Raw genomic sequence first — 14,284 nt, forward strand, 5'->3', positions numbered from 1 at the left:
ATGTACTGCAGTTTCTCACTTACTAAAGGTCAAATGCCCGCATCCACGTATGCTTCTCTCAAAACAAATATCATTATCAAAATGACAGAATGCCAGCAGAGTGTATCTCTGCCAACCAGGATCCTGAAGGTGCCTTCTGTTGCACCTGTGGTCATATGAGGAACAACTATTGGCTCACGATGTATCACGCCAGCAGATGCAGGCTATAAAAGTGGCAGCAATTTTGCATCCTCTCCAACCACTGGGACACCCTCAGCTTCTACAGAAGGACTTCAAGAGTCAACAAGATGAAGGCTCTGCTGTGCAGTCTTGTCCTTGGTCTGCTTGTTGCCAGTCAAGGTGAAGCTCACGGAGAGAACTCACAGGTACCAGGGGCATTTGAACGGTGGTCCTAGCTTGGGAGGAAGTCTTAGTGAGTGTTGAGGTGAGTGTCCCTTTCGAGGTTTGGTCATGTGGACGGCTAAGCCTAGCCATGTCCCTGCAACTGAGAATTGCTCCATTCACGGGCTCTATACCTGCTGTTTGTGATGTCTGTATCATCTCTACCATCCATTCACTGGGTCTCATGCCTGTTCACTACTCTTGTAAAATGGAAGGAAGACCACACAGCTGCTGGATTAGGGCTGTTGCATTTGACAAGATAGCTCAAGCTATCTCAGTAATACCTCAATTATTTCCTTAATCTGACATGAGGTTTCCTATGATTTTATACCTAGGGCTGTGTTCGTAAAGATAGGTAACTTCGGCTAAGTGAAAGGGCAGGGAAACTCCTGAGGGATGATGTTGGGCAGAATTTACAGAGATGGACTGCGATTTCTGAAGGGAATTTAACTTTTAGTTCACAGGAAGATGGTTAAACTATTACACGGCAGCCAATAACATAGAGAAGATCACCGAGGGTGGGCCATTCTACGCTTTCATGCGTTGCATTGAGTTTGATGAAGAAAATGGCACAATAGTGATGCATTTTTACGTCAAGTAAGTAAAAATCACCCAAAAGGAAAACAACTGTAAACCCCAGACTGAGGGAGGGTGTCTCTTCCCTGCCTGCAGGGAGCTCTCTGGGTGGTAGAGGAAGACGCCCTGAGCTGTGAGGCTGGGCAAGTTCTCTGAGTTGGGGGGAGGGTGGTTCCACCGTGAGCCTCCAGGGAATGTCCTGAAAATTCTGCTTAGAGGGAGAACCCGGAAGCACTACTGGCATCAACTCAGTAAAGGGAAGAGGGACACGGCAGAGAGAAGAGGCTCGTGTCCTGGCGCCCAGAGTCCCCACCAGGGGCTGAACTCCTTCCTGCAGAATTTGTAAGAGACAGTTCCCACTGAGCACAGAAGTGAGAGCAAGGGGAGAGCAAACAGTGAGCTCTGCCCTCGGGGCTTCCTCACGGGAGGTTTCATCACCACTGAGTTTCCCAAAGCCTTCGGAGCCCCTAGTGACGTTCCCAAGTCCCTTCCCAGGCGCCTGCCAATGCATGTGACAGGAGTTCCATCCCTGGGTCAGGAAGATCCCCTGGAGGAGGAAATGGCGACCCACTCCAGTATTCTTGCCTGGAGAATCCCACGGACAGAGATGCCTGGAGGGCTACAGTCCAAGGGGTCACAAAGAGTCAGACAGGACTGAGCTATCAAGCACACACACACACAGATCTAAGTACCATTCATGGAATGTCCACTATACCAAAGACAGCTTCCTAGGAACATGAAAGTATGGCAGAAATCAACACATTTGCTCACGAGTTATCCCCCCATATGAGAACATGTAAACTCAGGTATGCATTGTGTGGAATAAAAATATCAAGAAAAGAAACCACTACATGTTCTATGCTTGGAGACATGGCTTTATAAATATATATAACTGATTGACTGCAGCCATGAAATTAAAAATGCTTACTCCTTGGAAGGAAAGGTATGACCAACCTAGATAGCATATTCGAAAGCAGAGACATTACTTTGCTAACAAAGGTCCGTCTAGTCAGGCTATGGTTTTTCCAGTGGTCATGTATGGATGTGAGAGTTGGACTGTGAAGAAAGCTGAGCGCTGAAGAATTGATGTCTTTGAACTGTGGTGTTGGAGAAGACTTTTAAGAGTCCCTTGGACTGCAAGGAGATTCAACCCGTCCATTCTGAAGGAGATCAGCCCTGGGATTTCTTTGGAAGGACGGATGCTAAAGCTGAAACTCCAGTCCTTTGGCCACCTCATGTGAAGAGTTGACTCATTGGAAAAGACTTTGATGCTGGGAGGGACTAGGGGCAGGAGAAGAAGGGGACGACCAAGGATGAGATGGCTGGCTGGCATCATGGACTCGATGGATGCGAGACTGAGTGAACTCCGGGAGATGGTGATGGACAGGGAGGCTTGGTGTGCTGCGATTCATGGGGTCGCAAAGAGTCAGACACGACTGAGCAACTGAACTGAACTGAATCTTTCTGAAATCAATTTTACCTGGAATAAGAAATGGCAACCCACTCCAGTATTCTCTCCTAGTCTTAGCTGGTGGCTCCGTGCTTAAGAATCTGTCTGCCAATGCACGAGACATGAGCTCCATCTAGGTCTGGAGGGACGCCACGTGCCCGGGAGCAAGTAAGCCCATGTGCTATGATGACTGAGCTATATGCTATATATAGCTATATGCTCCACAGGAGGAGAATAAACCATGGTGAGAAATCCCGGCACTGCAACTAGAGAGTGATGACCCTTGCCCCCGGCAACAGAGAGCAGCCTGAGTGGCAAAAAGACACAACACACTCAGAAATAGAAACAGTTTTGTTTTTAAAAACAGTTATAAAATTTCTCCAGCACACCTCCTTTTCTTCAGTTCAGTTCAGTTCAGCCACTCAGTCGTGTCCGACTCTTTGCGACCCCATGGACTGCAGCTCGCCAGGCCTCCCTGTCCATCACCAGCTCCCAGAACTTGCTCAAACTCATGTCCATTGAGTCGTGATGCCATCCAGCCATCTCATCCTCTGTCGTCCCCTTCTCCTCCCGCCCTCAATCTTTTTCAGAATCAGGGTCTTTTCCAAGGAGTCAGTTCTTTGCATCAGGTGGCCAGATTATTGGAGTTTCAGCTTCAGCATCAGTGTTTCCAATGAATATTCAAGACTGATGTCCTTTAGGATGGTGGGTCTCCTTGCAGTCCAAGGGACTCTCAGGAGTGTTCTGCAACACCACATTTCAAAAGCATGAATTCTTCAGCACTCAGCTTTCTTGAGAGTCCAACTTCACATCCATACATGACTACTGGGAAAACCATAGGCTCAACTAGATTGACCTTTGTTTGCAAAGCAATGTCTCTGCTTTTCAATATGCTGTCTAGGTTGGTCATCACTTTCGTTCCAAGGAGTAAGCATCTTTTAATTTTATGGCTGCAATCACCATCTGCAGTGATTTAGGAGCCCCCCAAGATAAAGTCAGCCACTGTTTCCACTGTTTCCCCATCTATTGGCCAGGAAGTGATGGGACCGGATGCCATGAACTTCGTTTTCTGAATGTTGAGCTTTAAGCCAACTGTTTCACTCTCCTCATTCACTTTCGTCAAGAGGCTCTTTACTTCTTCTTTACTTTCTGCCATAAGGGTGGTGTCCGCTGCATATCTGAGGTTACTGATATTTCTCCTGGCAATCTAGATTCCAGCTTGTGCTTCTTCCAGCCCAGCATTTCTCATGATGTACACTGCATATAAGTTAAATAAGCAGGGTGACAGTATACAGCCTTGACATAGTCCTTTCCTGATTTGGAATCAGTCGGTTGTTCCATGTTCAGTTCTAACTATTGCTTCCTGACCTGCATACAGATTTCTCAAGATGCAGGTCAGGTTTTCTGGTATTCCCATCACTTGAAGAATTTTCCACAGTTGATTGTGATCCACACAGTCAAAGGCTTTGGCATAGTCAATAAGCAGAAGTAGATGTTTTTCTGGAACTCTCTTGCTTTTGTGATGATCCGATGGATGTTGGCAATGTGATCTCTGTTCCCTCTGCCTTTTTTAAATCCAGCTTGATCATCTGGAAGTTCACAGTTTATGTGCATTTGAGGCCTGGCTTGGAGAACTGTGAGCATTACTTTGCTAGTGTGTGAGATAAGTGCAATTGTGCAGTAGTTTGAGCATTCTTTGGCATTGCCTTTCTTTGGGATTGGAATGAAAACTGACCTTTTCCAGTCCTGTGGCCACTGGTGAGTTTTCCAAATTTGCTGGCATATTGAGTGCAGCACTTCCACAGCATCATCTTTCAGGATTTCAAATAGTTCAACTGGAATGCCATCACCCCACTAGCTTTATTTGTAGTGATGTTTCCTAAGGCTTACTTGACTTCACATGCCTGGGTGTCTGGCTCTAGGTGAGTGATCACACCATCGTGATTATCTGGGTCATGAAGATCTTTTTTGTAGGGTTTTCCTGTGTATTCTTGCCACCTCTTCTTAATATCATCTGCTTCCGTTATGCCCATACCATTTCTGTCCTTTATTGAGCCCATGTTTGCACGAAATATTCTCTTAATAGCTCTTATTTTCTTTAAGAAATCTCTAGTCTTTCCCATTGTACTGTTTTCCTCTATTTCTTTGCACTGATCACGGAGGAAGGCTTTCTAATCTCTCCTTGCTATTCTTTGGAACTCTGCATTCAAATGGGAATATCTTTCCATTATTCCTTTGCTCTTGGCTTCTTTTCTTTTCACAGCTATTCGTAAGGCCTCCCCAGACAGAATTTTGCTTTCATCTTTCAGTGTCCTATCTTTTTGCCATTTCATACTGTCTTTTTCTTTTCTCATCATCAAATTTCTACCCCTAGAGCCGTAGATAAGACAGATCTGCACTTTCTAAATTTTCTGGATCTTCATGCGAGAAAAACATGCTCTATGAATCATTTTCCCCACCTTCCATCACTCAGCACAATGTTTAAAGCAGTTGTCACTGTCTGCATATGCAAAGAATCACGTTTTCCACGCCAAATGAAAGGAGTTTGTCTGCTCAGATAAAATTGTGTGTATTTGAGGTTATATTGGATAATTGTTGTGTTCCCACTTTGTGGTTGTTTTTCAGTGATTTCTATGCATTTCAGTTCCCTAATGACTAAGAGGGCTTCCCTGAAGCTCACTTGGTAAAGAAACAATCTGCCTGCAACGCAGGAGACCCCAGTTCAATTCCTGGGTCAGGAACAACCACTGGAGAAGGGAAAGGCTACCCACTCCAGTATTATGGGCTGGAGAATTCCATGGAATGTATAGGCCATTGGGTCACAAAGAGGCAGAAATGACTGAATGACTTGCACGTTCACTTTCACTGACTAAGAACACTCACCACACTTCACTGTGGGCATTCTTTTCCAAGGTGTCTGTTCAAAAATTAATCCAGTTCCTGTAGGGTTATTTCTCTTTTAGTATTAGTTTCACAAAGATTCTTTATATATGCCAAATGCCCCTTTTTTCACATACATGTACAGAGGACATATGTGAAGCCACTTCCTCTTTTGTTACAGAGGTAACAATATATACGTATCATATATTATATGCATAAATTTCTTCATAACATATAAGCACATCACGTGTACTTAAGTGTTTGCTTGTGCAAGTGTCTTTGTGAGTGTGAAATGTGTCTGTATACAGATATGTGTCTTTCAGGTTTAATCCTCATATGGTATTGTGATGGAGGAACACTGTGTATTTGGAGAAAATTAAACATTTTTAAATTTTGTGATTTTTGGCTCTCATACTGTCTACTGAGGGCTTCCCTGGTGGTTCTTACATTGTGTAATGAGGCCTGGAGGATCTCATATTGTCTCGTAAGGCCTGATGGCTCTCATATGGTCTACTAAGGGCTTCCCTGGTGTCTCAGAGGGTAAGAAATCTGCCCGTAATACAGGAGACCCAGATTCGATCCCTGGGTTCGGAAATTCCCCTGGAGAAGGAAAGGGCAACCCACTCCAGTCTCCTTGCCTGGAGAATTCCACGGACAGAGGAAGAGACCGGTGGGCTACAGTCCATGGGGTCGCAGAGAGTCGGACACAACTGAGTGACAAACACTTCCACTTTTGTTGTCTAATGGCTCACTGCCAGGGCTGTGACAATCCCCCAGGTTTGTCATGATGCCTATGCCTCTCTGTTTTCAGAAACTATATATATAAAGGAAAAGTTCATCCTTTTCCTTTCTTCCTAAAATTCTAGATTTCTCTATGTTTATTGGCTTTACACCTGACCTGTCTGTATCTGCAGGTTGTCATTGTAACTACTAGTCAGATTTAGTGTGTAGACAAACCATCCTTGTCACTTGACAGTGACTGCATACGAGACAACATATTTTGTCCCTTTTGAAGGTCAAATTGTTCACCAGCACTGAGGTGATACCTGACACATATTCTTGGGTGTCATACAGAAAGAATGCTAATTATACATCAAATTTTTATTGTCTTACTCAACTACCTTGAATATGCATTTTTTTTTTTTAAGGGAGAATGGAGAATGCCTAGAAAAATATGTCTCAGGCACAAAGGAAGGAAACTTTTATGCTGTTGACTGTAAGTATGAACGTTTCACTGGAAAGAGTATATTCAGGTAGAAATCTTGGTCTCATCTTTCTTCAATAACCCCATACATCTGAATTCTGCTCCTACTAAAAATCAGAGGTCAGGGACTGAAGCGTCTCCCCTCAATGGAGTGTAACTCAACGAGACCAGATCCAGACATCCTAGACTGTGAAGTTAAGTGGACCTTACGAAGCATTATATGAACAACGTTAGTGGAGGTGACAGAATTCAAGCTGCGCTCTTTAAAATCCTAAAAAACAATGCTGTTAAATGGCTGCAGCAATGTGTCAGCAACTTTGGAAAACTCGGCAGTGGCCACAGACCTGGAAAAGGTCAGTTTCTGTCTCAATCGCCAAGACAGAAAATGACAAAGAATGTTCCAACTACCACACCGTCGGGCTCATTTCTCATGTGAGCAAGGTACCGCTCACAGTCTTACAAGTTAAGATTCAGCAGTACATGATCAGACAGCTTCCAGCCGTATAAGCATGATTCAGCAAAGGCAGATGAACCAGATCAAATTCTCAACATTCACTGGATCATGGAGAAAGCAAGGCAATTCTAGAAAGAAAAAAAAAAGTTTTTTCCTTTCTGCTTCATTGACTATGGTAAAGCCTTTGACTGTGTGGATCACAACAAAGTGTGGAAAATTCTAAAAGATATGGGAATACCAGATTGCCTTACCTGGCTCCAGAGAAACCTGTATGTGGGTCAGTCAGCAACAGTGAGAACTGGACATGGAACAAAGGACTGGTTCCCATTGGGAAAAGAGTACAAGATATCCTCATGTGGCTTCTATAACTTATATGCAGAGCACATCATGCCAAATGCCAGGCTGGATGAATGACAAGCTGGAATCAAGATTGCTGGCAGAAATATCAACAGCATCAGATATGCAGATGATACCACTTTAATGGAAGATAATGAAAAGGAACTAAGAGTCTCATGATGAGGGTGAACGAGGAGACTGAAAAAGCTGGTCTGAAACTCCACATTCAGAAACGCTAAGATCATGGCATCTGGTCCCCTCACATTATGGAAATAGAAAGTGGTAAGACTGGAAGCAGTGACAGGTTTTATCTTCTTGGGCTCGAAAATCACTGTGGATTGTGACTGCATCCACGAAATTGAAGAAAATTTGTATTTGGGAGGAAAGCTATGACAACCCAAGGCAGCTTATTAAAATGCAAAGACATCACTTTGCCAACAAAATCCGTTTACTCAACAGTATTTTTTTTTTCCCCCTTGTTATGTATGGATTGGAGATTTGGAGCGTAAAGAAAGCTGAGCACCAAGGAACAGATGCTTTGAAGGATGGTGCTAGAGAAGACTCTTGAGAGTCCCTCAGACTGCAAGGAGATCAAATCAATCCATTGTAAAGGAAATACATTCTGAATATTCATTGGAAGGACCGATACTGAAGCCGAAGTCCCAGTACGTTGGCCACATGTTGCGAAGAACTGACTCATTGGAAAAGACCCTGATGTTGGGAAAGTTTGAAGGCAGGAGGAGAAGGGGATAACAGAGAATCAGACGGTCGGATGGCATCATCGACTCAAAGGACATGAAGTTGAGCAAACTCTGGAAGATCGTGGAGGACTGAGGAACTTGGTGTGGTACACTTCGTGGAGTCATGGAGAGTCAGACGTGGCATCGCAATTATGTATCAACCAGAACAACGTGGCTAAACATGAGTGCACAATTTCGCTTTCATAGAATTCTCACAGATAGTTTACAACAGGCTTATGAACTGAGGTCTCGGGGTCTATCTTGAGGTGGCACATTAGTGCCATTCACTATTTAAAAACAATCTTATAATATCTTAGTCCATTCAAGATGAGATGGATGAACTTGAACTCAAGGAAATCATCATGAGTTCAACCGTAAACACAGCTTCTATTTAAAGCAATGGGAATGCTGGCTAAGCTTCGTATCTCTGAGCTCTTTATAATGGCCCTAAATAACATTATTATTTTCTCATGGCCTAGGGGTAACATATTTGACTGAAATTTAAACACATCATATGTGATCACAACCCTTACCCAAACTAAGTAGTGGCACAGCGCATGTGCGATGATCACACATTAGTAAAATTCATGCCTGAAATCTTTCCCCATCCTTTTCATTGATAACTTCTAACATATGATGTTTTCTAAATTATGATTTCATTTTCCTGTTCCCATTCTGTGATTTCCCTTGGTTGAATTGTGAATTCTTCCACTGTCTTTCCGCTTCTCTATTTTTACAATCTGTTTTAGCTTGATTTTCCACAGTGACTAAACAAGGGAGATAAACAGAAGGGCAAGGCGTCTTGGCAGGTCTCTTGGGGACCAGCCATTGCAGTCTTCAGCTTTGTTTTGGAGACTGTGAGGGGTACTGGCATCAGGCGCAGTACAGCAGTGGCTTTGATGGTGAGCTGACACCCAGAAGACAGGTTACTCTCACTGTCTCATCTGTTCATGAACATGACAGTCAATTCAGTGATGCTGCTATGCCCACCTTGTGAAGCCATGGTGAACCACAGGTGGTCACTGATAATCTGAGGACATGCATAGTATGAACTTCTGTCCCAGTGGGGGCAAGGCTGGTGGACTCGGCCTGCCCTTGGGAAAATTGCATATTCTTGTCAGGGCTATGAGACTCTGAAGCTGCTTTTTTTCTTTTTTACAAGCACACTAAAAATTTTCAGTGTTTCAGAGACGGAGCAAGTGGTGTTTGCAAGGTTCAGGAACACAGACGGGCGTTTTTACATCGCATGTTGCTGAGTGGTTGCAGGAAGGTGAGGTGGAGGCCAGGAGACTGAGGAGGGATGCAGAGAGTGCAGTGTGATGCACAGTAGGCCAGAGCTGCTTCTTGTCCAGACGCATGGGGCAGAGAGGACGGGCAGGACGGAGAGCAGGGGCAGTGGCCCAGGTGCGGAAGGAGGCCACCTCTAGGTGGTCACTGCCTTCACGTCCTACTAGGTAAGCTGTCTTCACACCAACAGACAAGCCAGTGAGCTGTGTCATACCCCAGACTGAGGGGCTCGGGAAACACAATACTTAAAGTGTTCACAAGGTTGCCGGGCCTGGCGTATGCACTCAGGAACAGAAGGTGATGAACTCAAGGTAGGTTGGTCAAGAGATATCAATTTGTGGCCGGGGTAACAGACATCCAAGAATTTTAGAACCTGTATTTGATAACACGTTCATGATGTTTTAAACCACTCTCAGGAACTTCCCCGGTGGTCCAGGGGATAAGAATTCTGCCTGCCAGGGCAGGAGACATGGGTTTGATCCCTAGTCTGAGAAAATCCCACACGCCATGGGGCATCTAAGCTCATGCACCACAACTACTGATCCTGCACTCTACAGCCCCCGAGCTGCAACTACTGAAGCGCCCGCAGCCCAGAGTCTGTGCTCGGCAACAAGGGAAGGCCCTGCAATAAGAAGCCCGAACACCACACCAGCCTGCACTCCACAGTCAGCACACGTGGAGAAAGCCCACGGGCAGCAGGGAAGACTCAGCAAGTCAAGAAACAATGCAGAAAAAGAATCTCTGGGGTTCATTAGAACACACGTTCTAATGTGGTAAGCATCTTGCTAAGACAGCAAGGAGTGACCGGAAAATGGTAGGAAAAGGTGGGGGTGAGAAAAAGCCATGCCTCCTTTCCGTGCCGTGGTTAACGGTAGCATTCTGTGCACACATGGAGTGAGTGGGTCAATACACAATGGACCGTTCTTCATGCCCACCGTATGCCGCAATAATCTAACTGACAACTAGTTAAGGTGGGGCTGTTTGTATCTTTTCTCACTCTCACAGACGCGGGTCACAATGAATTTCAACTCATTAGTGGGGACAAGGACTATCTCATAGTGCATCATCTCAACGTGGATCCAGATGGCAAGGAGACAGAACTGGTGGGATTATTTGGTAGGTATGACATCCTAAAACTTCCACTGATATGGCAATGTTACATGTCCACTGTCAAGACTCATTCAGAATATCAGGAGGTGCTGACAGTACTCAGGGTGCAAGGCCTGTATCTTTATGCTCACAGAATTAAGGATCCTGGAAGGCAATATACCAAGAAACAGGAGGCCATAGGGTGCAGAATATCACATCATCAGACATTTCAAGATGATGTTTTTCTGTTGAAATTTTAAAAAGGAAGTTTTACTTGAATCATTTTTTAATATTTTATGTTAAATGTTGACTTTTAAATGTTGAAATATTTAATATTTCAACTAATTTCATGCCATGGCTATAATGAGACTGACTTTCTTTTGTTTTAAAATTTTTATCTATTTTTTAATTGAAGGATAACTTCTTTATTGGATGGCATTGTTTTCTATCAAAGATCAACATGAATCAGCCATACGTATACATCTGCTTCCCTTGCCTGGAAAATCCAATGGACGGAGGAGCCTGGTGGGCTGCAGTCCATGGGGTCACTGAGAGTTCCACACAACTCAGTGACTTCATTTTCCCTTTTCACTTTCACGCATTGGAGAAGGAAATGGCAACCCACTCCCGTGTTCTTGCCTGGAGAATCCCAGGGACGGCAGAGCCTGGTGGGCTGCCGTCTATTGGGTCGCACAGAGTCGGACATGAATGAACCGACTTAGCAGCAGCAGCAGCAGCAGCATACATGTGCTTGTGTGAAAGTTGCTTAGTCGTGTCTGATTGTTTATGACCCCATGGACTATACAGTCCATGGAATTCTTCAGGCCAGAATATTGGAGTGGGGAGCCTTTCCCTTCTCCAGGTTATCTTCCCAACTCAAGGATCAAACCCAGGTCTCCTGCATGAGGAATCTTTACTAGCAGAGCCGCAAGGGAAGCCCATAGGTACACATAGGTCCCTCTCTTTTGAACCGCCCTCCCATCTCCCTCCGCATCCCACCCCTCTAGATTGATACAGAGCCCCTGTTTGAGTTCCCAGAGACATACAGCAATTTCCCATTTTCCATCTAATTTACAGATGGTCATATAAGTTTCCATGTCACTCTCTCCATACATCTCACCATCTCCTCCCCTCTCCCCATGCCCATAAGTCTCTTCTCTATGACAGTTTTTCCACTAATGCCCTGTAAATAAGATCATTGTCAGTACCATCTTTCTAGATTCCATATATATGCAGATTCTATAGCTATGTGTTTGTATACAATATCAGTTTTCTGACGTACTGTAAGCCTTGAAACAGATACTTACAGGATAAATCTTTGCCCTTTTCCATGTTTCAAATGCATTGTTCTTATGAACACTGACATCACTCCCTAATCACACAGAAGCCCTGAGAGGTGTGTGTGCCTTGGGGACAACAGGTGTCTATATCAGAAAAGGTTATTGGGTAGAACGGTAGGTTCATGAAAGAGTAAATTGCCCTCTGGCATTAAGTGCAAAGTGGAGAACGTGTCTGTGGAAGGAGAGAAGCGTGTTTCCTAATAAGCTGGGTCTAGAAACAGAGATGAGTGACAGTTACCTACACGAGGAAGGTGTGAGAAGCAAGTAGGTTCCATATTAGGATGAACTGAGGCCCAGATTCATGGAGATCCTGGCAAGTCTTTGTCATCCAGCTCCTGATGCTGAGGGGGAGGGTGTCCTGCTCACCAAGTTGGACTGGGTTCAATTCTTAAGACAGAAAGCATATGTCTGTCTTGTGGCAACCGTTTGAAAGTCTTAGATTATACAAGTGAACATCTGATTGGCATGTTCCATTCATGGTTCTGTAGATTTAGGAGTATCCATGGGTTCCCAGGGGTCACAATTCTGCTTTTTGCACGGTGATTTGACAGGCGCAGGAAATAATGTTGATCCAAAACACGAAGAGGAGTTCAGGAATGCAGTGAGAGAAAGAGGGATTCCAGAAGAAAATATCCGGAATTTCATCGATAATGGTAATGGAATTATACTTCTTTCCCTGACCATACCATTCACCTGGTATGTAAATATCAGGAAACAAATCAGCTTATTCAAAATTTCTTCTTCCACAAGTCATCTCTTTTAAGATCCGTTATTTAAAAAAAGGAAGAGAGAATGAAACATTGGAGATGCTGGGAATGTTAGTAATTGGTGGCTCTTTTATTTCTCCCATTTTGTTTTTCCCCAGATGACTGTCCAGAGGAGTGAAAACCAGTGACTCTGATATTATGTAAGTAAACATGGTCCGAAAAAAAAAAAAATATCCGTTATTAATGGTGCCCATTCCAGATGAAGTAAGAAGGTCACACCGTTATTCCATGCATGTGAAATGTTTATCTCAACAGTTTAAACGTGTCACGAAAGACTTTTCTCTGCTCCATAATTTCGCTGCTCTTGAGCCATATTAAGTTGCAAACAGTTTGGTTGATTAACGCTGAGCAATTGTGGTGAGAGAGTCATATCCTACGGGAATCTTGCAGACCAGAGTCATCAGAGAGAAGCAGGAATCCCCATGAGTAGGTGGAAACTCTCAGTGTTCCAATGCATCCTGACCTTGCGGTTGCCCCACACATACCTCCTCCAGGAGAATCGGTGTTAAAGAAGCAGGGCTTCCCTGATGACTCAGTTGGTATAGAACCCGACTGCAATGCAGGAGGACCCGGTTCAATTCCTGGGTCGGGAAGATATGCTAGAGAAGAGAAAGGCTACCCACTCCAGGATACTTGGGCTTCCCTTGTGGCTCAGCTGGGAAGACCTGGGCTTCATTCCTGGGTTGGGACGATGCCTTGGAAAAGGGGAAAGCTTCTCCAGTATTCTTTCCTGGAGCATCTCCATGGACAGAGGAACCTGGTGGGCTCTAGTCCATGGGGTCACAAAGAGTTGGACACGACTGAGTAACTTTCATTTTCACATAGATATCACTTCTGCATGGGACCTTATTTACAAAACAGAAACAGACTCACAGACGTGGAGAAAAGACTTGAGGTTGCCAAGTGGGAGGGGGTTAGCAAGAAAAGGATTGGGAGGTTTGCGGTTGAAAACGGAAAGTGGAAGAAAGGTTCCTTGCTCAGTCACATCTGGCTCTCTGCGACCCCATGGAACATAGCCCTCCAAGCTCCTCTGTCCATGGTATTCTCCAGCAAACATCCTTGTGTTTTTCCATTCCCTTCTGCACAAGATCTTACCAACACAGGGATCAAACCTGGGTCCCCTGAGTTGCAGGCAGATCCCTATCGTCTGAGAAGTTTGAGGTTAGTAGATAGAAACTATTATATACAGAATGGATAGAGAACAAGGTCCAACTGAATAACACAGTGGACTATACGCAATACTCTATAAAACCTAAATGGGGAAAGAATCTGAAAAAGAATAGATACTAACTTTTGTATGTATAATCACTTGGTTGTACACCTGAAATTAATGCAACATTGATAATCAGCTATACCAGAATATAAAAAATTAATAATTAAAATGCAAATAATTTTAAAAATTAAAATAATAATTAATAAATAAAAAAAATTAAAAAAATTCTTGAGGACCCAAAAGACAAAAGTTTCAGGGTTAGAGTTGTCTGCTCCAAGTATAGAGCCTGAAAATCATCTTTAGATGAAGCACCACCTTGTACATGCATTGTGAAATCATTACTCATAGAATCAATCCAAAATGGGAAATCTCGAACCACATGTACATTCCGAGGACAATCTGCCATCACAGAAATGTGCAGTGTTGAGGTCCACCTGGAATCGGTTATTGGATCAGCTACCAGCTCCCTGTACCCTGAACAGCCTACTGCCTGAGGCTAACCCTTGTGAGCTGTCTCACAGTCAGCTCTACTAAACCATTGGTTCTCTCTTATTCACCTACAGAAAG

General features: G+C 44.1%; 1 protein-coding gene across 1 annotated transcript; it reads left to right on the forward strand.

Moving 5' to 3' along the window:
• Window positions 1-287: 287 nt before the first annotated feature.
• LOC128070630 (odorant-binding protein-like) lies at window positions 288-12,622 on the forward strand. The gene is made up of 6 exons (XM_052663937.1): window positions 288-365; window positions 839-978; window positions 6,436-6,503; window positions 10,314-10,424; window positions 12,289-12,390; window positions 12,603-12,622. Exons 1-6 carry the CDS (start codon window positions 288-290, stop codon window positions 12,620-12,622), a joined length of 519 nt encoding a protein of 172 aa, XP_052519897.1.
• The last annotated feature ends 1,662 nt before the right edge of the window (window positions 12,623-14,284 follow it).

Source organism: Budorcas taxicolor, chromosome X, assembly GCF_023091745.1.
Source record: "Budorcas taxicolor isolate Tak-1 chromosome X, Takin1.1, whole genome shotgun sequence".
NCBI classification, from domain to species: domain Eukaryota; kingdom Metazoa; phylum Chordata; class Mammalia; order Artiodactyla; family Bovidae; genus Budorcas; species Budorcas taxicolor.

What these genes read in the sequence shown, in the direction of transcription:
- LOC128070630 (XM_052663937.1), top strand. Translation starts at nt 288, where the DNA reads ATGAAGGCTCTGCTGTGCAGTCTTGTCCTTGGTCTGCTTGTTGCCAGT. An exon ending in AAACTTTTATGCTGTTGACT is followed by an intron (nt 6,504 to 10,313) that starts GTAAGTATGAAC and finishes TCACTCTCACAG; the next exon opens with ACGCGGGTCACAATGAATTT. An exon ending in AGAACTGGTGGGATTATTTG is followed by an intron (nt 10,425 to 12,288) that starts GTAGGTATGACA and finishes GTGATTTGACAG; the next exon opens with GCGCAGGAAATAATGTTGAT.